The sequence below is a fragment of the Meles meles genome, chromosome 8 (assembly GCF_922984935.1).
Source record: "Meles meles chromosome 8, mMelMel3.1 paternal haplotype, whole genome shotgun sequence".
Classification (NCBI taxonomy): Eukaryota; Metazoa; Chordata; class Mammalia; order Carnivora; family Mustelidae; genus Meles; species Meles meles.
In genome coordinates this window covers 20,388,634-20,411,158 of record NC_060073.1, presented here as the reverse complement: position 1 = coordinate 20,411,158, position 22,525 = coordinate 20,388,634, and the positions used below count along the sequence as shown (strand labels likewise).

Below are 22,525 nucleotides of genomic sequence, written 5' to 3'. Positions count from 1 at the left end.
GATATGGAAAGAGCCCAGATGTCCACTGATAGATGAATGGATAACAAAGAAGTGGTATATATATACAGGGGAATATTACTCAGCCCTCAGAAGGAATGAAATTTTACTAATTGCAACAATGTGAATGGAACTAAGGGGTATTATGCTGAGCAAAATAAGTCAGAGAGGGGCACCTGGGTGGCTCAGGGGGCTAAAGCCTCTGCCTTCAGCTCAGATCATGATCCCAGGGTCCTGGGATTGAGCCCTGTATCGGGCTCTCTGCTCAGCAGGGAGCCTGCTTCCTCCTCTCTCTCTCTGCCTGCCTCTCTGCCTACTTGTGATCTCTCTCTGTCAAGTAAATGAATAAAATCTTTAAAAAAAAAAAAGTTAAAAAAATAATAAGTCAGAGAAAGACAATTATTATATGATTTCACTCCAGAATGGAATTTAAGAAACCAAACAGATGAACATAGGGGAAGGGAAGGAAAAATAAGATAAAAACAGAAAGGGAAGCAAACCATAAGAGACTGTCAACCACAGTGAACAAACTGAGGGTTGCTGGAGGGGAGGGGCGGGGGAGGGGAGGGGGATGGGGTAATTGGATGATGGGTATTAAGGAGGGCACGTAATGTAATGAACACTGGGTGTTACATACAACTGATGAATCACTAAATTCTACCCCCGAAACCAATAAGACACTACATGTTAACTAAATTGAGTTTAAATTTTAAAATTTTTTAAAAAAGGAAAAAATCAGAACACTTTTTGCTCTGCTTACATTTATTTTACAGTTTAGCATTAATTTTTAATTTTTAATTACATATGGGATACATGAGGAGCCTCATCCACTTTCAGGGCTTAGGGAGGACAATAAAGGTCTTAAACTGGCCTTGATTTTCAAGCACTTCTTCTGGTGGTCTGACTTCCATTCATTCCACAAATAGGTACTGAGCAACCACTATGGCAGGTGTGTGCCAGGTTCCGGATAAGGACAGGATGGATGAATGGATGAATGGGTGGAGGGATAGATAATAAACTGAAAGAGAGCAAGAGAGAGAGAGTCAGAGATCATTATAATTATGTCATGCCTTCTCAATTTTGCCTAGAGAATATGTATGCAAAAAGAAAGGAATACAGACTACAGTGGGTATGTGGCTAAAGGCAAAGCAGCTGTAACAGAGATCCCTTTGTAACCGCACAGGTGCATAAAGAACATAAGCTGATCTCCCTCTCGTTTAACAGTTTCAATGTAGGCAGTCCACGCTGGTGAATGTCTCTGCTCCACACAATCAGGGACCCTGGCTCTTTCCATCATATTGCTCCCAGAGCCCCCAAGACATTCACCTTGCCTGCATGGTCATAGCTGGGCTATAGACATATTCGGGTCCCAGGTTATGGGGAGGGGAGACAAGAGCATGGAAGAGCACACACCTGAAGTCATAGGGCTCAGACCTGGAAAATAGCATGTATCACTTCCTTTTACCATCCGTTAAGTCACATGGTTCACATCCCCACAAGGGAGGCTGGAAAATGTAGTCTCTGGCTGGGCAACCACGTGATCGGCTACTGTCCAATTATCTTAGTCAAATGGGAGAATGAATTTTGGTAGACAACTCATAGTGTCCACCACACAAAGTAGACTCAGGAGTCCTTGTTGAACTCAGGAATGAGATAGTTGACATCTGTGTGTTCCCAGAAACTCTCAGGCCCTACTGATACACATCCACTGTCCCCTACACCGGGGAGGTTAGTTCCGGTCACTGTGTCTGGAAGAGAATGCCTTCTGAGGTCATTAGTGGCTCCCAGCCAAGGCAAGAACAGAACTCCTCCCTTAAGGGGCCCTCCTTCCTGGATACAGCATTCCACCTGCCACGTTGATGACCTTATGTTCTGCCTCACACCAAGTTCACACACTGGATAATTACTCTTGACAAGACCTAAAACCTCATCCTTGATGAATGGTTTCGACAATTAAGAATCCTTAAGAAAAAATAAAAAGCAAATCAATGGTGCACAGAGGGTACCTCCCAGGGACTTAGGCCCCCTAAAAAAACACACTCCTCTTCCCTTTTCTTCATGACGAACAAAAAGGATTGGAGTTTGGGAAACTTGCCCTACTGGCCTATTACAACCTTAATGCAGGAGACTGAAGCTAATGGTGGAATTTCAGGTAAAATGTAAGGAGAGAGACTGGAGACAGGGATACATGTGCAGACCCCAGGCTGTGCCCCACATACCCAGTAGGGACTGCCCCTGGTCTCTCTCAGTGAAGAGCGTCTGTCCTACATACAGCATGCGTCTCTACCCTAGGGGCTCAAAGTGGCAGCACATTCATCAGATAAATTAATTCTGTTAAATGTGCCAAGAAGGGCCCTTCCAGGAAACCAGGGCCTTTTGCAGACAAGTTTGCCCTGTTTGTCATTAAATTATTTGTCATAGGAACATAGAAAAGCAAAGAGGCATTGATTTGCTTTTAACAAACTGAAGCCCACAGCCTTCAAAGTTTGGCCCTGGAATGAGACTCTCCAAGCAGGATTCTGATGACCAGTCCCTTTTAGTCCTTCCACGCCAGAAATTTGATCCCCAAGGTGGCAAGTTAACCAGATGGCAATCTTCACCAGGAGACCAGCCCATAACTAGGAACCAGGAAGTTCCAGCTCTGGAGGAAGGGGGAGTAGAACAGGTCCCTGAGAGCAAGGGCCAGAGGCCTGATGATGGAAGAGGGTAGGCCTGGGGCAGAGCTCACTCTGGGCATTTGCACATTCCTTGGGGCTTGCGGATGGTGCTTATTTCCCTGTAACCCCTCCGGTTCCGCATAGCCTACCAAGGGCTGTGTTAAACTGGGCCCAGGGTTTATCAGTTAGCACGTGAGACTTTAAACGTACACCATAGGTTTTACCCTCTTATGGAAATTTTCAAATGTACACAAAAGTAAAATGACTCTTATAAAATTATCAACATTTTGCCTATCTTGTTTTACCTATCCACGTCTCTCTCTCGCTCTCGCTCTCTGGTGAGTATTCTGAGTATTTTAAAGCAGATCTAAGACATCTCACCTGTAAATTAAATGGTACTAATTAAATGGTGTTTGAAATACTACAGACAGATGGTAGTACCTACTTTCAACCAAACCAGCCAGAGTAATGAGCAAGGACGTTGGGACCCCCTGGAATTGTCCCGCCAGCCCCCTCCTTTTTACAACAAAAAGAACTCAGAGGTGAGCCGCCCAACGCTGGTGCCAGAGGAAGAACCAGGGAGAAGTCGGCCCTCCAGGCTGCCTGGTGAGTAACCTACCCGGGCTGGTGCCGACTTTCCAGGCTTACTAGAGCAGGAAGCGGTTCCCGCGCGCTCTCCTGGAAGCGCAGGCGGGGTGCGGGGCGAGGGGCGCGGGGCGCGCGGCAGGCCAGGGATGAAGCCGGGTCCTGGGACGTGGAAGCGGCGGTAATTGGAGTGGGGTATCCCGGGCGGGCCGGGCAAGGGTACTGGGCCTCGGGTGGTCTTAGAAACAGAAGGACCCGTGCTCCCACGACTGGCTGGACAGCCCGGGGCCAAGGTCAGGCTGGGGCCCGGGTCGTCCCGCCGCCACCTGCGGGGCCCACGTGGGGAGCAGGCAGGAGAGGTTGGCTGGGCGCCCGCGCCCGGGTCGGGGAGCAGGAAGTCTTCTCCGGCGGGAGCGCCCTAGGCGCGGTGTTGCAGGTGTGGCGCTGCAGGTGCAGCGCTCGGCAGCGCGGGCGGGAGGCCAGTGCCTTAGAGGAGGTGAGCGCCGCCGGGTCCCCACGGAGGCCGGGGAACGCCAGCCCTGCGGCCCGAGCTAGCGGCTGGGCCCCTCTTGAAGAAAAGGTTTTTTAGAAGGAGGATGGAGTAGGGGGTGTGTTGCCTGGAGGCTCACATAGGCTGTGTTCGGATTTGGGGGGGGAGGGGCGGAGAGATCGCGCAGACTGATTGAAGTCCTGAAGGGGTATTGTGGCCTTCGGCCTACGGGAGCGCCACGGGTTGGGGGGGTGGGGGGAGGCGGTCCTCAGGTTTTGAAGAGGGATGGGAAAAGTGAAAGTGAGGGAAAGGAATGGAATGCGACATGGGAGAGTGAGCTAGGGCTAATAGAGGGATGGGGGGCTGGTAGCGGTTGTCTAGGCGCCCTGGGACACGAGGCGCTGCCGAGGCTAGGGGGGTGCGGTCGGGCCCGGGATAGGGGAGGGGGCGGCGGACCTGCAGGTGAGCGGAGTCCGGGGTTAGCTTCTGGTGGAGACGGAGCTGGGGTTGGGGGAGGGCTTTCAAGGTGGCCGAGGCTCAAGCACCTATAGGAACCTTCTGCGGAGGCCGATCGTCCCCCACCATGCCCGAGCTAGGAGCGCGCAGGAGCGGAGAGGCGGTTGGGGGCCCACACGCAAGCCCGACTCTGAAGGCTGATTCTCGCGGGCTGTGCCTTTAAGGGTGACGCCAGGCGTGCGGGCCCTTTAAGGAGGGGTCGGGGGCGTGTCAGGAAATGAGTCCCGGGCCCGCCTCGCGGGGGAGCGCGGCCTCGGTTGTCGGGAGGCTCCGCTGCTGAACCGGAGCTGGGGCTCGGGAGGGCTGCCCGCTTCGGGCTTGGGCCGGCCCGGCCTCCTCTTGCGTCCTTCGGACCCCGCCCTGAGCACCTCTGACCTTCCCTGCACCCCTCTCTCCCAACGCCCCCGCACGCCCACCTTCCATTGAGCTTCCTGCATGCCTCCCCTTTCTCCCTGCAGACGCCCAAGACTCCCTCTCTCCCCCAGGCTGTCCTCCGCCCTTCTTCAGCACCTTCGCCCTGCCTTCCTCCTCCTCCCCTTCTTCCTTCCCTCTCCCCTCCCTTCTTCCTGAGACTCATCCCTACCAGGCACGAGGCCCTTCTCTCCTGACAAGTCTTCTAACCTTAGCCCATTCCTCACCCCTCCCCGTGTCTTGTCTCATGCGCCCCCTCAGAGTGGGAGCAGGTTGTAGGGACCCCCAAAACAGAACCTCTGGATGGGGAGGCCTCTAGGCCAACCCCCAATGTGACAGTTGAGGGCTGTGGCTGGCAGAGAGCAGGCAGGAGTGGACTGCCCAGCACTCTAGTTCTGGAGGTAGGGTGACCCAGTTCCTCTGCTGTCATGAACAGGGCCCCTCTGAAGCGGTCCCGGATCCTGCACATGGCACTGATGGGGACCTCCGACCCCTCGGGCGAGGCAGAGGCCAGCAAGGAGAAGCCCTTCCTGCTGCGGGCACTGCAGATCGCCCTGGTGGTGTCACTCTACTGGGCCACCTCTATCTCCATGGTGTTCCTTAACAAGTACCTGCTGGACAGCCCCTCCCTACAGCTGGACACCCCCATCTTCGTCACCTTCTACCAGTGCCTGGTGACCACAGTGCTGTGCAAGAGCCTCAGCACCCTGGCCACCCTCTGCCCCGGCACCATGGACTTTCCCTCCCTGCGCCTGGACCTCAGGGTGGCCCGCAGCGTCCTGCCCCTGTCCGTGGTCTTCATCGGCATGATCACGTTCAACAACCTGTGCCTCAAGTACGTCGGGGTGGCCTTCTACAACGTGGGCCGCTCACTTACCACCGTCTTCAACGTGCTACTTTCCTACTTGCTGCTCAAGCAGACCACCTCCTTCTATGCCTTGCTCACCTGCGGGGTCATCATCGGTGAGTAGCCAGCCAGGGCCATGGGGAGGGGGGCACGGGGGACCAAAACCCCAAAGAGCAACCCTGCCAAGCATCTTTGGACTTTATCAGCCCGGTTCCCTTGCCCAGAGTCATGTGAAGAAGAGCCTGGGGCCCAGAGAGAATAAGCTTCCTGAGGTCACCCAGCAACTTAGGGGCCCAGCGTGGACCCCTCATAACGAGATGGGATTATAATTTACATTGCACAGAGTGGGAGGGGAAAACCAAGGTAGAGAAAAGTCCAGTAATCTGTTGAAGATCACACAGCTAATAAGCGGCAGAGCTGGGATCTGACCTCAAGCAGTCTGGCTCCCTAGGCTTGACCACTGTATTGCTTCTCAAGGGTTCAAGTGCCCTGACTCCCCCATCCAGTGCTATTTCCAGAGGAGAGAATACATCTTGCACTAAATATGCCATCATCCTCTGACCTCGCAGGCTTGTAGTAATGGCTAAGAGAGTAGAAAATAATAAGCTTTGAGAGGTCTCAGCTGTCTTTCCACACTTGGCCCTGAAAGAGGAAGAATTATCGGTGGGAACATTGTGCTGATCATTCCCACAGAGCATCTCCTGTGTTCCCCAGAGGTTCCCTGAGTGGTAACATCACCCTCATCAACTCCAGACCAACAAGGAAACTGAAGCTCAGAGAGGTTAAGTTACTTGTCCAAGGCCATACAGCAAGGAAGTAGCCGGGGAGGGGCATAAACCCAGACTGGCCAGACTCCCAGGCCTATGTTTTGAACCCCTCTGCTCTGTTCTTGTGCCCTAGGATTGCAGCTGCGCTAGCCAGCACACTAGCCACTGACCACATGTGTCTATTCCAAAGTTCATTCAAATGCAATGACATTTTTAAAATTCAGTTCTTCAGGGAGGCACTGGGGTGGCTCAGCGGGTTAAAGCCTCTGCCTTCGGCTCAGGTCATGATCTCAGAGTCCTGGGATCAAGCCCCGCTTTGGGCTCTCTGCTCAGTGGGGAGCCTGCTTCCCCCTCACTCTCTGTCTGCCTCTCTGCCTACTTGTGATCTCTGTCAAATAAATAAGTAAAAATCTTTTTTAAAAAAATGAATAAATAATTAAATAAAATTCAGTTCTTTAGTTGCTGGTGTTATAACCTGATTCTGTAGCCACACTTCAAGTGCCCAGTAGCCTCATGTGGCCAGTGGCTACTGTATTGGACAGCACAGATGATAGACTATTTCCATGGTCACAGAATGGTTTCTTGCAGCATTCTGGGGAAAGGAGCACCCACTTCCCTCAGAATCCGCCCAGTGCTCTGTCATCCAGGAATGTGGCCTTTTCTTCGAACCTGTTTTTCCTGGTGCCGTAAAGTTCTTGCTGATTGACCTATATATTCTTTGCTGGCATCTCAGAGTCCCAGGCCAAGGGCCCCTCCCCTGCCACCCGTCCTAGAAAATGTCACCCTCATCGAGCAGCTGCTGGATCTTAGACTCCTTGGTCCAGCCCCAAGTTGGGAGAGGGGAGAGGGGAGATGCTGAGGTTAGAGCAGAAGGAGCGGCTGAGGCCCCTGACAGATTTTCAGCTGCCTGCACTCCCCCCCGCTCCGCAAAGCCGGCCCCTCCAGAGCTGATGCAGAGTTCAGGCCTCATTTAGCCAAATGCCCCAGGAATCTTCAGTTGAGCCCTACAGACATCAGGAGGTGCGGTGTGGGGTATGGGGAATCTGGGATGGGAAGGAAATTTGCATACAGAAAGGTGAAGTCACTAGGGAAACTGGGCCCAGGTCCTAAAAGTAATCAAAGTAGCTGATTACATGATAGCTCCTAAGAAAGGTCATATTCGCTGGTCATACCCATGGGGCCGAGCTGGGGCAGCTGGTGCTCCCTGACGGCCCCAGACCTGGCCCCCTCTCAGCTGGGCTCCCCCTTAAGTTGGGTTTCCAGTGACTATTCCTAGGCCCTTGCTCCTTTCACAGTACTTTTCAGAGCTCCTTCTGGATGGGAGCCCCTCTAGGATGCAGAAACTTGTGGTGGGTGTCCCTCCTGGACTCAGAAAGTAGTGAGCAGGAGGACGGAGGGTGCTCTGGGCAATCCTCCACACCCCCGGAGCAGGTGTACAGATAGCTGTTTGCCAAGAGAGAGAATACCGCACATGAGGGCCTACACTGTAGAAGACACCTGATCTCCTTCAGCCCTCAAAGCCATCTCCGGAACAACCTCCTTTCCTGTGGTCACTCAGTCAGTCAACAAACACTAACTGGCAGCCGGATATATGCCAGAGATCATGCCAAACTTTGGGGATACGAATCTGGCAAAGGTGGATGGGCATGGTGGTGATGCCTGGCCGTGAGTTCTGCTGCAGGGGTGAGGCTGTGATTAGGGTGTAGAAGAGAACCTGGTGGGGGTGGCAAGGAAGACGGCATCGGGAATGGGGTAATCCAAGCAAGTGCTCTGGAGGAAGTACTTGATGGGTATAAGGAAGGGGTGAGGAGAGAATGTTCTAGACAGAAAAAAGTACCCATGCGTTTCTTCCTGTTCGGGCCAGAGCGGGATTCCCCAGACAGGAGGCTGCCCAAGTTAAGTATGTCTGGAAGGTTTCCTGAGGGTAGTAGGCGAGGAAGGGCTTTAAGCAGATCTATCTGTACTTTAGGAAGATCATTCTGGTTGCAAGTGGGAAGTCGTTTGGTTGGAGGAGGGGGTCAAGAAAATGACCCAGGTCTCTCCAGATGAAGGAAATGGGAGCTTAGAAAACTTTAGCCAACTTTCCTCAGGCCACCCAGCCTCTCAACGGCAGAACCCGATTAGAGCCCAAATCTCTCTGACACCAGGATTCAGCCTCTGCCTCCCCAGAAGGTGGGGTCTCGCTAAAGAGATGGTATAGTTGTCCCCAGGAGCAGACGCCTAACAGCTCAGGACAGGCAAGGGGTCTTGGCAAGGAAGCCCAGGCAGGAAAAGGCCAAAGGGAGGTCTGGTTTTAAGAAAGACTTACTCCCTGGATGGGGGGGGGGGGGGGGGGGCTTTGACCTTGACGCTTGAGTAGAATCCCCCAGAAAGAAGGACGAAGGCGTTTCTGGTGCAGGACACAAACAAGGACACTGTGTCCCAGTGTGAGAAGCAGGAAGATGAGAGAGACAACTTGGGACAATCATGGGACAGAGACAGGCAAAGGTGCAGGAAGGCCAGTGTGGCAGGCGGAAGAGTGCAGTCTTGGGGAGCAATGGGGAGCCATGGAGGCTCTGTGAGCAGGAGGCAAAACAGAGCGAGTGTCCAAAAGAGTGTCCAAAAGACTCCCCAAAGACCTCAGGCCACAAGTGGCTCAAACTCATTATAGGCTCCCATTCTACAGACAAGGAAGCCGAGACTCTGGGACCTGAAGTCACTTGCCCCAAGTCACCTTAACACGAAGCGCTCAACCCTTTGGAGCTCATTTCCAATGTAACTTTCCAGATGCCTCAAGGCAGCACAGTCGTGGATTATGGGTTCTCAGAGCACACTGCACTGTTTTATGGCCCTCATTACAATTGTAATTAAAGAAATAATTGGGAAATGAATCGTTTTAATGTCTTCCCACTCTGCTAGAATGGAAGCTCCCGAGAAAGCGTTCGTGTGCTGGGCCACTTCCCAGCCCTCGTATGGTGCTTTGCATGTATTCGAGCATTTGGATGCCTCTGTTGCAGACAGGGCAGGGAGGGATGGGAGGGATGGGAGGGTGAGGACTGCATTACACTCTAGTGGCAAAATTCTCTGTCCTTCTTCCTCCCTGTCCTCATTCCCCTTACCCCTCTCCTCTACCCCCTGCAGGTGGCTTCTGGCTTGGTGTGGACCAGGAGGGGGCAGAGGGTACCCTGTCTTGGACGGGCACCCTCTTCGGTGTGCTGGCCAGCCTCTGTGTCTCGCTCAACGCCATCTACACCAAGAAGGTGCTCCCGGCCGTGGATGGCAGCATCTGGCGCCTGACCTTCTACAACAATGTCAATGCCTGCGTCCTCTTCCTGCCCCTGCTCCTGCTGCTGGGGGAGCTGCAGGCCCTCCGCGACTTTTCCCAGCTGGGCAGCGCCCACTTCTGGGGCATGATGACCCTGGGCGGCCTGTTCGGCTTTGCCATTGGCTACGTGACTGGTCTACAGATCAAGTTCACCAGCCCCCTGACCCATAACGTGTCCGGCACGGCCAAAGCCTGTGCCCAGACGGTGCTGGCGGTGCTCTACTACGAGGAGACCAAGAGCTTCCTCTGGTGGACCAGCAACATGATGGTGCTGGGGGGCTCCTCTGCCTACACCTGGGTCCGGGGCTGGGAGATGAAGAAGATTCAGGAGGAACCCAGACCCAAAGAGGAGGAGAAGAGCAGCATGGGGGTGTGAGCTGCTCCAGGGACCTGGGGATGGCCCAGTTGGGGAAAAGGCCAGGGTAGGGCCCAAATAGCCATGAAGACATCTCTCTGGACCCTGAGAAGGGGATCTGGAGGGGGTATTGTTTACAAACCTGATCACAGTCTGGTGGTTAAAATGAAACCAGTGTTGTCAAGGGATGTCAGAAAGTGGCCAAACCTATCTCAACCCCATGCCCTGTTTCTGGGTTTTATCCTCCTCTAGGGAGGATGGGACCCCATGGGAACAGCCACTTGGGTTCTCTGGAAGAACCCTCACTTTCAGGGAGGCAGCACCCCTTCCTGTCCCCCTTCCAGGACTTTCTACCTCCACGTGACCTTTGGAGTTGGGGACAGGCCACAACCATTTAGGGACAGCAGTAAGTCTTTACTCGCACCCAGGGGAGATGGGGGTGCGACCCCACCACAGACCAACTAAAGGGATTGGGGAAACCTCATCTCTCTGAGTCCCAAGACAAGGAGTGGAGTTTTGATCCCACAAATCAGCCGCCTTCTAGAGGAAAGTGTGGACAGGGCTGAGGGAGGAAACTGACAAGTGTTCCCTCTTCTCTGCATCCAGCCCAGCAGGCCCCATGGAAGGGCACAGAGGATCATTTGTCCCCGACCCCGGCCCTGGGCCCCCCAGGGCCTGCTGGGAATAGGCCTGGGAATGGGGTACCTCATGGGAAAGCGCCCTTTTCCCACCATCCATACCCTGTGTTCCCAGCTTTTGAACACAGGGAGCCACACAGCTTGAAGAGGTGAAGCAGGGCCATTAACACCCACCCCAATCCCTGACACAAGGAAGTGTCCTTCCTCCCCTCCGGAGGGGCACCTAGCCCAGGTGAGACCTCCCAGCTTGGCCTTCTCAGAGCTGCATCCTCAAGGGGGCTGCTAGAGCAAGGTTCCTGGCTCTGAGCCCCCACCCCCCCCGCTCCCCTGCGGTGCTTTGCCATTCCCAGATCCTGATCCTTGTGCAGGGGTTGCAACCTGGCTCTGATGAAGGAGATAAACTACCACGTTTCTTCCCTGAGGTTAAGGCTGAGAGAAGCTTCTCCTCCCCTCACCCCTGCCCCGTGACCTCATGCCGGCCTTCACAGTCCCTGTCCCTTCTGTTGCACTCCGTCTCCTTGGGATAATGCCCTCATGTTTTTAGTCCTCACGAGGGTGAAGGGTTGGGGAGGGCGGGCTTCTAACTCAAGGTGGTTTCTGAGGAAGTGAATAAGGCCTGATGCCCTGAATGGAAACGGGAGTAAGACACTGTAGTGTAAACCCCCACCGCTGGGGTCTTGTCTTTTCTGCAAAGCAAGTGCCTGACTTAGCTCTGAGGGCTGAAGCAGCCACATCAGAGATGGCCAGCCACTGCACCAGACAAAGAGCCAGGCCGCCTCCCCCATCAGAGAGGCCCCTTGGTTTTTAAGATCTTGGTTGATTTCAGTAACTGATCATTTGGGCCGTTTGTTTGTTTGTTTGTTTTTTCTCCTCCACTTTTAAATTTCCACTCCTATGTTTTGAACTCACCAATAAAGAGGGAGCCCACAAAACCCTTGACCCCCCCAATAAAAACAGAAACCCAGGCCTGCATGTGCTCTCTCATTCTCTCTCCCTGTCCCCCCCATCACCACCTCGCTGTGTGGCCCCAGGTGTGCTGTGTGGTTTCCAGATCCTATAAGTAATAAACCTTTATTTTTTCGAAGTTTCTGATGGTTATTGCTGAAGGGTGTCTTGTAATCACAAGAACCGCAGGGGCCAGTCCCATGGCCACATGGCCTGTTGACGGACTAAAACCAGCACAAAACAAGCAGTGTGGCTGGCAGGGCTGCGTGATCGCCCTTGCAATCAACCAAGGGGAATGCGCTTGTTACCTGTGGCCTGCTTACCAACCACCCAAGTCAGGCAGGTGACACCATCTGGAAAAGGAACACGGCTTGCTGGAGGGTCTGCCGCACTGCCGAGAACTGTCTCATGCTGTCTCTGCCATGTGTGGCCTGAGGTAGCCCCACCCAAAAGTTTGAGGCTGCCATGATGATCCAATGATCTCCCCAGAGTGGCTTGATCAAGGCCATATGGTCTAATGAGCCAATTAGACCACTAATTGCAAAGGCTTTAACTGACTATTAATGCTCATAAGGGTCTTGCAGACTCAAGGCCAAGGAGAGCTAAGGAGGGTGGGTTGGAGAGCAAGACTACTGTCACTACCTAAAAAAATAATAATAATGGACCTATAAATGTCCTCAACATCTGTTCCAGTGTCTCCTAAGTGCCCCAAGGAGATACACCAGCTCCTTGGCAAGTGCAGACCCTCACGGGTGCTGGATGTCATTCTAGGTGTCGTTCAGTGCCCATACCAAGCCTAGACTTTGCGATTGGGCTCCAGAGGCCTGGGGGCCTTTCCCAAAGACCAGGTGTACACTGCGCTAGTGGAGGGAGATCCTAATCCTGGAGAGGTCGATTAGGACACCCTGGAAAGGAAAGTGGCCATTTATGAAGAGGGTTCACTGTGACGTCATCCAAAATTTTCCAGTAACAACAAGTAAGGTTAAGGTAATAGGTTTAAAAACAAGAAGCAGAGGGTGCCGGGTGTCTCAGTCACTTAAGCATCTGCCTTGAGCTCAGGTCATGATCTCAGGGTCCTGGGATCAAGTCCCACATCCGGCGGTGGGGGGGGGGGGTCCCCTGCTCAGCAGGGAGTCTAATTCTCCCTCAATCCCTCCCCCTGCTCATGATCTCTCTCTCTCTCTCACACGTGCTCTCCCTCAAATAAATAAAATATTTTTTTTAAAAAAAAGGAGAAGCAGAAACTGAGGTCAAAAACTGTACCTGAACTGAAATTCAAACCTTTCCTAAAGATTTTATGCACAAGGAGAGAGGAGAACGAATCGGCTATTGTGGGTTTTCCTGTTCGTTTGGAATCAGCTCTGAACTGTTACAGCTGCCAAAAGATGTCAGCTGGTTGATTTCTCTCAAACCCCCAAATTCATAACTTTCTTAAAGATCCATCTTAGTGGGATGTCTGGATGGCTCAGTTGGTTAAGCGTCTGACTTTGGATCAGGTCATGATCCCAGGATCCTGGGATTGAGCCCCACATGGGACTCCTTGCTCAGCAGGGAGCCTGCTTCTCCCTCTGCCTGCTGCTCCCCTTCTGTGCTCTCGCTCTCTCTCCCTCTGAAAAATAAACATAATCTTAAAAAAAAAAAAAAAAAAAAAAAACTTAGCTATGTGCTTGGAAGAGATCCTGAGCCCTTTCGGCTTTCCCCTGAACTGGACAGAATTAAAGGCATGCCTCCAGAGGCTTCCCTGCCACCCCGGGGAAAGTTGGCAGGGATATCAGTTTCTTTTTTTTAACCCTATTATCACCATCAACCAAGTACCACCTCTTTACTGAGTGCTAATCGTGCCCCATGCACTAGGGAGACAAGCAGCGACTAAGACATTATAAACAATCAGATCCATGCAGTGCGGTAAGAACAATGAAAAAGATAAAGAGCCAAAATGGAGACTATCAGAGAGTAAAGTCTTCTAGAGGGAAAAATCAGAGAAGGCCTCTCAGTGAACACAACTCTTTTTTCTTTTTTTTTTTTTTAAGACTTATTTATTTATTTATTTGAGAGAGAGTGAGAGCAGTGGGGAGGGGCAGAGGGAGAGGGAGAGAGAGTTTTAAGCAGACTCCATGCTGAGGGAGGAGCCTGATGCTGTGCTAGATCTCATGAGTCCCTGAGATCATGACCTGAGCAGGAACTAAGACTCAGCCACTGTAACTGATGGGGCCATCCAGGTGCCGCTGCGAGCACAACTTTTAACCTCAGACCCAAATGATAGGAAGGAGCCAGCCATACGAAGGACTAGAGAAATGATGTTCAGGAAGAGCTTACAGCCCGTGCAAAGGCCCTGAGGAGGGCAAAGAGCTGGGCGAGGTCAAAGACCAGAGTGAAGGCCAGGGTAGCAGGAACAGAGCTAGGGAACCCAACTAGTCATTCCCACTGGGTTCCTCCTCACAGGGAAAGGAAGACAAAATCCCAGATATGGGAAAAGAGGTAGATGCAGACTTAGCAACTTCCTGACATTACTGGGAAACACGAGTTCCTTTTGGTTCTACTTACCCAGGGGAGGAGTAGAAAGAGAGGAGTCAGAGGCCAAGCTCCCGCCAGAGAGCCGGATACTGACCACAGTGAGGTTAGATTTATTCTCAGTACCATGGGCAGCCACTGGGGGTGCCATGACTTGATTTACATTTTAAGGCAATCCCCAGTGGGGGGATGGGAGAAACAGGTAGAGGGGGTTAGAGAGTCTGCACATCGTGATGAATGCGGAGCAATATATAGAATTGTTGAATCACTATATTGTACACCTGAAACTAATATAACGCTGGATGCTAACTACACTGGAATTAAAAATTTAAAAAGCAATAAAATACTAAAGAAACAAATAAATAAAACTTAAAAAAATAACAAATCCCTCTGACTGTTATGAAGACAATGGATGGGCACAAAAGGCAAGGGCTGCGAAGGCACAGTGAAGGACTCAGGGTGACTGGTCGGGAGGCTGCAGTGGTGGCCAGGGAAGAAATGATGCTCGCCTGGGCCAGGGTGGTGGCCCTAGGGAAGGGGAGAGGACAAGTTTGAGATGCGTTTTGGAGGTAAAGCCAATAGACCTTTCGGAGGGATTGGATGTGGAGTTGAGGAATTCAAGGGAGAATTCTTGAATTAAGGGAGAATTCAAGAACAATGCCCAGACCCTGGCTTACAGAACTGGGAAAACAGGTGCCATTGATTAGACAGGGAAGACTAAGGGTTAGAGGTGGGCTTGGGACCAGAAGTTTATTTGGAGCATATTAAGTCCAAGAGGTCAGATGGTTGGTGGGAACAAGACATCATCCAGTGGGGAATGTCAAGTAGAATGTGGGACATTAGTACTCTAAAAGTTTCTGGGAAGCAGAAAGCACCAAAGAAACAACCTATCCCACTTAAGTATTGATCTGCACATGGCCTCTCCAGTGTGGTGGTCTCAGGATGGTGTGACCCCTCGCTGGTTACGGGCTTCCACCAGAGCTCATGGCCCAAGAAGAGTAAGTAAGATGTTAGCTGGCTTTTTCTGATCCAGCCTTGGAAGTCATGTAATGGCACTTCTGCCTTTCTCTATTGGTTGAAACAATGACAAGCCCACTCCGATCCAAGGGTAGGAGACAGGGTCCCCACTTCCCATGGGAGGAGAGTCCAAGACCACTGAGGATACGCATTACCACCACACAGCCCTTCTTATGGCTGTCCATTGACAACAGCCCCTTGGTAACCTATGAAGTGTAGGGAGTACAGATGACACACATGTGTTTATTACTGCAGCTCAGTGAGGAACCCCATTCGATCACAGGTACAATGAACACCCATGCCTCGTCCTTCACAGAACTGCCCAGCGCACTCTCAGTCATAATAACTAGGTGTTTATATCACACCTGTAGATCTTGAAAGCACTTTGAATACTGCTTATAGTCATGGACTAGCAGAACTGGAAAAGGCGAGAGTCGTTGAAATTATCCAGTGTTGGTGTGAGCTCCCTGCATCCCCTCCTGGAATCATCTGTCATGTCATTTAAGCTGCCTCTCATCACAACTCTTTGCATATTAATAGTATAATGTCTAAAAAGCATGAAATTCATGTTTTCAGTAACTGAGTACTTACCATGAGCCAGGCATACGTCAGAGATCCAGACAGACCATGGGGCTGGCACTCTTGGAGCTTGCTGAGAAAAGAACAATAGTAAACAAAAAGGCAAAAAATAAATATATATAGTAGGTGCCATGAAGAAGATAAGGTCTAATTAGGCCACTGGCAATGTCAGGGGTGGAACTAGTTCAGGGATCAGAAAAGACCTTTCTGAGCAAAGATGTAAGTAAAGATCTAAAAGTAACAAAGGAGCAGTCAGAAGAAGATCTGAGGTCCAGAGGGATCAGCAAGTGCAAAGGCCCTGGGGTGGGAGTGTGGTTGGTGTGAGTGAAGAAAGGCAAGGCCCCAGTGGCTGAGAGGTGGTGAGAAATGAAATCAGAGTGCTCTAGGTGGGAATATGTAAATCACAAGATATATTACTTACGTTTCTTTCGTCTGCAACTAAGACATCCACTGCAGCTAGTTATGGTTTTTGTCTACACACCCAGCACCTTTTATTCCTCCCACCTCCAATGCACAGACTGCATCTCCCATCAAGAGTTGGGGTCCATTGAGGGCGCCTGGGTGGCTCAGTGGGTCAAGCCTCTGCCTTTGGCTCAGGTCATGATCTCAGGGTCCTGGGATGGAGGCCCACATCGAGCTCTCTGCTCAGCGGGGAGCCTGGTTTCCTCTCTCTGCCTGCCTCTCTGCCTACTTGTGATCTCTCTCTGTGTGTCAAATAAATAAATAATTTTTTTAAAAAAAGAGTTGGAGTCCATCAAGTCCTCAAATCAGGGCCAAACTTGTGACTGGCTCTGACCAAGAGAATACAGGAAAAGCAATATTCTGGGGCTCTGAAGGCCAGGCTTTGACTAGACTTCTGTTTTTGCCCCTGGCAATCCAGAGACCACCCTCAGGAGGCCTAAGCTAGCCATATGGGAAGGTCCCAGGGAAGAGAACTAAGGCACCCCAGCCAACAGCCCTGCTTACTCATCAGGTGAATACAGCCACACGAACGACCCTAAGGTCAGCCGAATGGCCACCCAGCCAAAGACCACCTAGTCAAACCAAAGAATCTAGAGAAACAAGCAATTGGTATTTTAAGACCAATTATGGGGTGATATAAGATTATAAGACTAAATTATGGGGTGATTGATTATGTAGCAATAAATAATTGGTAGGTTAGCCTAAGTAAATGGGGGAAAGGTGATATTTGAATTTCAGGAATTCAAGACAGGCCAAGCCTGAGAAATGATAGGAATCATGGGGTGCCTGGGTGGCTCAGGTCATGATCCCAGGGTCCTGGGTTTGAGTCCCCACATCAGGCTCCCTGCTCAGCCTGCTTCGCACTCTCCCTCTCCTCCTCACTTGTGCTCTCTGTCAATATCTCTGTCTCTTTCTCTCTCTCAAATAAATAAATAAAATCTCAAAACAAAAACAAAAACGCAGGAACCAGAACCCAACAGCTACCTGAGCAGGAATTCATGACCTTTCTGCCTGAACGCTACTCGTAATATGACTCAGTCTCCCTTTGGGGTCTGCTTCCGCAATTCCTGGTATGATTGGGTCGGGTAAAGTCACGTACATCATCCAGACCATTGCTATGGGGCCCCCAGGGGGAATCGACAAGTGCTGGGACAGCAGCCCAGGCAGCATCTTCTACACTGAAATATTCTCCCCGATAGACGGAAGATGTGATCAAAACAGTTTTGATGTTTAAAAAAAAAAAAAAAAAAGCCGCTCATCGATGAACTTGTCCAAGCTCCTCATTTTGTAGCTAAGGAAACTAAGGCACAGAAAGTTAAAAGGAGGTCCCTGAGGGCAGGACAAATTAGTGGCTGAAACCAAAGTGGAACACGGGTCTCCTGGTCCTGATCTAGAGTGGGTTTTTTTTTTTTTTCCATGCGCGAGATCTGATTGGCGAGGGAGCTATCTTATTAATTCAGTAATACTTGAATAAGTTTTACTAAGTGTCAGGCACTGCTGAAAGTGTTTTTACACATATTAATTTATTTAATCCTCATAACAATTCTGTGTGGGTCTAGTTATCATCTCCCATCACACAGATGAGAAAAACTGAGGCACACAGAGGTTAAGCAATTTGTCTGAGGTCACGTTGCTAATACGTGACAGAACTAGGATTCAAACCCAGGCAGTCTGTCTCTCAACCATAAAACCATGGCTTCTACCTTCCATCTAAAGATAAAAGGATAAAAAATAAGGATAAAAGAAGATTAGACCTGGGGGTTAAAAGATGACTCGAATAAAACACTAGTTGTCTGGGTTGGGCTAAATCACTTAACCTCTCTGAGCTTTTCCTCATACGAAAGAAGAGAAAGCTGTTTTAATTGAAGAGATAACGTGATGATTTAAAAAGTCAACCTATGTGAAATTTAGCTGCTAGATAAGAAAACTAAGGCCCGTAAGGGTCCAAAGACATACCCAAGCCAATGACAAGGTCAAGCATGGCTCTCAGCCCTCCTGACCCTGCCTGCCTCTCACAGCACCAGTCAGGTGGGGAAGCTGCATCCCCAGACACAGCCCTCACTCTCGCCCTGCCCCCACCACAAACCGTGGCTTCCGTGAAAGGGCCAAATTTAGGGTCTGAAACTAGCTGAAATGGGGCCCACAGAGTCCGCTGAGCTGGAGCACCTGGCCCCGGTGTGCTGGGAGGAAGGCTGTGTGGGTGCGGGTGTGGGTGTGGGTGGGTGGGTGTGGCCGTGGGGGAGAGCGGGAGCCTCCACTAGATTCCACAGACAAGGCTGTGGCTGGGAGACTGTGACTGGTTTGCCCAAGGTCATAGCGACATGGGACAGAATCCAGACTACTGCCCTTCCATGGAACACCATCATAATAGTTTTTCAGTAAGAATTACTATTATTATCATTATTACTAACATTTGTTGGATACTCACCACATGCCCAGTGCTCTTCTAAACACTTCACATGTATTAACGTCTGAGGCAAGTACTATTAGTATGCCCATTTCACAGATGGGGAAATCGAGGCATGGAGCATCATGGTCATGGAGCTGAACCTGAACTTGAACCTGAACTCTAACCATATTCCATTGATCTCTGTGCTCAACTCCCAGAATGCCTGGTGGGGTGGGGTCGACAAAAGCAAACGCAGACCTCCAGATCTGTCCTAGAACCAAGAGCTCTAAGTCATCGAGCTGGACTCTACCGGGAGGCTGGAGAACATGGAAAGGACGCGAAGGTTGTCATCTTCTCCAGAGGCCAAGAAAGTAATACACATGAGGGAAGAGGCCAGGGTGCGAATCCCAGGTATTGGTGGAACCTGTGGCAAACGGGACCAGGAAGCCCCCAGCAAAGGGCAAAAAGTTCCTTATTTCCAAAAACACTGCGGGCCAAACCAGCGTGCCTCCTCTGGCCACCAGCTTTCGACTTCAAGGCTTTGGAGTCGATTGGACCTGAGCTGGAACGCCAGCCCCGCCATCTGTTGGCTGGGTGTCCTCAGCTGAGGGAGTTCACCTCACGTGTCTCAGCTTCCTGTCTACTTCCTTGCTGTGTGACCCTAGGCAATGACTTGATGTCCCTGAGCCTTGCTGGCCTAATATGTGGAGTGAGGACGATAAGAGTTGCTACTCCCAGGGGCCACTACGATAACTGGGTGAGACAATGCACAGCGCACACTGAGCGCACCATCTAGTACACACACAGCAGGTGTGATCGCTTGCAGCAGAAAGAAGGGTGCAACACTCTCCCTCCGCCACATGGGCCTGTGGATTCAGCTCTGAGACCCACCCAGAGCAGCCTTCCAGCCTGCTGGGTGGAAAAGAGCTGCCCTGGCAGGAGCTGGAGAGGCCAGGAACCTGGACTGCCTCTCTCTCTGCTGCCCACATCTGCTCAATGGGTCTCTGCTCCTTCCCTCCCGCTGCATTTGCAGGGAAGATGAAAATAACTCCTTCTTCTTCTCCTTCTCCTCATCCTCCTCCTTATTCTTCTTTAATCACAGGAGGGAAGTCCTCATGAAAGCACCAACAGAGACAACCAGGAAAACCAGGAATGTAAATGAGAACGGGGAGCTGGCCGGCAGAGGCGGGGGAAGGGGGGCAGGGGTCACTGTGATGGACAGTTGTAAACAAGAGACTCACAACTCAGTTCCCTTCACTTGTTGCCATTGGGGAGTGAGGGCTTGTATGGCTAGAGTGTCAACTTTTGCCAAAGAAGCTGGAAATCTGAACCTTTACGTGCAAGCTCCTGATTTTTAAACAGTGGCTCAAATTTATAAGCTGCCACATGGGCTCTGTGGCTCCTGCTTGGATTGGATTCAGCCTCGGGCCACCTTTCACACCTCTTCCTTAGAGTATAACTTCTTTAGCTGCCTGTCACCCCGTGAGAGGTTGACAGGACATGGGATCCATGGCCGAGATGGCGGTATCCCTGTGAACCAAAGCTAACGGCATTGCCCCTTTGCCTGTCCCTGTTAAAGCAGCTTTCTTTCCCATCTCCCCCAACACAAGCTTCCCCAAGGGGGTTTCTCTGGCTGTTTTCACCACTTGCCAGCAGCAATGAATATCATAAACGTTTAGGGGTCTTGGAGCAGGTGAAAGGTTTCACCATGCGCCCCCCCTACCCGCCACCCTGTCTTTGCCAAAGGACAGGGAAGCAGGAGCGCACCTCGTGGGCTCTAGGGGGCTTTTGCTACTACAGATAATAGCAATGGTTACATACCAGTCATAATACTAACAAAGCCTTCTGCTACTGTAAGGAACATTTGCATGCAATTTCCTAGTTTATTTTGAGAGATTGCAAGAGTCAATTCCATCCCATCGGCTTCCTCCCAAAATTCCTCAGTTTCATAACCATGTTTACAGCAGATGCAAATGGCAGCCACTCCCTGAGTCCATGCCCAAGGGCGAATTGTGATTGGTCTAAATCATGACGCTAATGGAGTAGTCTGGGCAAGAGCGTGTCTATAATTCCGACCAATGAGACCTGGGGGCAGGTCTGGCTGGGTGCTTCCCTAAAGACTTTTACTCTCTGCTACAAAGGAGCAAGAGGAAGGGTTCCATAAGGTGTGTAGAGCGCTGAAGCCATTTTACCAGCATGAAGAAAGCAGCCAACATCTGAGGACAGATAAGCGGAAAGATAGAGGGAACCTGTCTGCTTGATCTGGGGCTTATTTCTCTCAACATCTAATCTTTTAGGTCCTCAAGTGCTCAGTGCTCCCACCCACCTCAGGACCTTTGTACGTGCTGTTCCCTCTACCTGCAGCACTATTCTTCCTTTCTTCATTGAGCTGCACCTGCTACCCCCTCTGATCTCAGCTCCAATGTTGTCTAGTACAAACAAAATCTGGGGGCACCTGGGTGGCTCAGTGGGCTAAGCCTCTGCCTTCAGCTCAAGTCATGATGGCAGCGTCCTGGGATCGAGCCCCATGTCAGGCTCCCCACTCAGCAGGGAGGCTGCTTCCCCCTCTCTCTCTATCTGCCTGCCTCTCTGCCTACTTGTGATCTCTGTCTGTCAAATAAATAAATCTTAAAAAAACAAAACAAAATCTGGACATAGATAGGGAGATACTTTTATTAGAAAGAGACTATTGCAAAAGACAGGGCACGTCTGTCTCAGAAATATGTAAGCATCTCAATATCCAGCAGAAAAAAAAGTTTTCTTTTATAGGATAAAGGAGGAGGCAAGCAGAATCTCTAGAGTGGAAGCCAGGCAGGCAATGGGAAATGAACAGTGTGTCTGATAGGAGCAGTGTCTTGGCTGTGGTCAGCACATTTCCAGAGGCTGATAAGGGGAGACACGGTCTACTTTTTTGTGCTTGCTCGGGCTTGGGACAAGCAGAGTTCACGGGCCTGTAGGCAAGAGAGAAGCCCGACTATAGTTTGGTCAACACAACAGAGAGTGAGAAATGCGGAACTGTGAACCCTTGATCAACATCAGTTCCTCAGAGAAGCCCTCCTTTACCCACCCAACGTGGATGCTGGGATTGGACTGCCTGGATTAAATCCCAGCTTTGCCTAGCTGTGTGACCTTACCTGAGTGCCTTAACCTCTCTGTGCATTGGTTTCCTCATCTGTAAAGTAGCAATAACATAATGAGCCATCTCACAAATGGTCTTGAGGATCACGTGAGTTGAGCAGGTCTCTAAGACACAGTTAGCACTTAATAATCATTCGCTCTTGTGACATGATCTCTGAGCCCCTCTGACCTTCCTCCATGGGAAGGAAAGCGTCTACCCCACTGGACTGTAAGGTCCTTGAAGGCAGCAATGAAGCCTCTCCTGCTCCAGTCTGAATTCCCAGCCCTGGGAACAGGACTAAGGTGGCCCTTCGTAAGTACCATGTAAAGTATCAAGGCCTCCCAGATGAAGGAGAAAAATGGGCAGATTCCAGAAAGATCCAGGAGAAGGAGCCAGGGTCAGGATGCTGCACAGATCCTTCAAAGCAGGGGCCGCATAAGAGAGGCCAACAGCCAGTCCCCACCCCCCCAACCTCGGCCCACACAGACACCCCCAGAACCTCCAGCACGCAGACAGGGCCTGCATCCAGTGAGCGCCCAATAAACATTGCTGAATGAAGAGAACAGATGAGGACTTCAGACTGGGAGGTGCTGGGATGACAGGAGATTTCATTTTCTGGAGTGTCCTTTCCTGAATCGTCTAAGAGGAACTTGTACTACTGGTACAATTGGAAAAACAAAATTCCACTAAACAAAGAAATAGACCCAGATGCCGCTGTTTGCTGTACCATCTCCAGGGGCTTCTGGCCCCTTCTAGCTCGGAGCCCTCCCCTTCTCGGCTCAGCTGGGATCTCCCAGCTTGACTCTGTTCCTACACCCTGAGCACACATCCTTTCCCTCCGTTTCCACCCCCCACCACGTCAGGCCCCTCATTTGGCCTGGATGTTTTTGTATCATCCTCCAGGATTGCTCCCTTTGAAGACATTCTCATGCCTTTA

The 22,525-nt window shown here is 51.1% G+C and overlaps 1 protein-coding gene and 1 long non-coding RNA gene across 9 annotated transcripts; one reads left to right on the top strand and one right to left on the bottom strand.

The window, feature by feature from the left end:
* Positions 1-776: 776 nt before the first annotated feature.
* On the bottom strand, positions 777-4,313 carry LOC123949902. Its single transcript, XR_006820096.1, has 3 exons — positions 4,186-4,313; positions 2,960-3,035; positions 777-1,015 (listed from the first exon to the last, which is right to left on the bottom strand). It is a non-coding gene; the product is annotated as an uncharacterized LOC123949902 (long non-coding RNA).
* SLC35C1 (solute carrier family 35 member C1) lies at positions 2,728-11,651 on the top strand. 8 transcript variants are annotated; one of them, XM_046017624.1, is made up of 4 exons: positions 2,728-2,992; positions 3,082-3,260; positions 5,093-5,619; positions 9,391-11,651. In XM_046017624.1, exons 3-4 carry the CDS (start codon positions 5,124-5,126, stop codon positions 9,948-9,950), a joined length of 1,056 nt encoding a protein of 351 aa, XP_045873580.1. In that variant the 5' UTR covers positions 2,728-2,992; positions 3,082-3,260; positions 5,093-5,123; the 3' UTR covers positions 9,951-11,651. The 8 variants fall into 8 exon arrangements, with proteins under 8 accessions (XP_045873580.1, XP_045873577.1, XP_045873579.1 ...); XM_046017621.1 differs by lacking the exons at positions 2,728-2,992; positions 3,082-3,260 and adding an exon at positions 3,391-3,420; XM_046017623.1 differs by lacking the exons at positions 2,728-2,992; positions 3,082-3,260 and adding an exon at positions 3,618-3,735.
* Positions 11,652-22,525: the final 10,874 nt, after the last annotated feature.

What these genes read in the sequence shown, in the direction of transcription:
- SLC35C1 (XM_046017622.1), top strand. Translation starts at nt 5,085, where the DNA reads ATGAACAGGGCCCCTCTGAAGCGGTCCCGGATCCTGCACATGGCACTG. An exon ending in CACCTGCGGGGTCATCATCG is followed by an intron (nt 5,620 to 9,390) that starts GTGAGTAGCCAG and finishes TACCCCCTGCAG; the next exon opens with GTGGCTTCTGGCTTGGTGTG.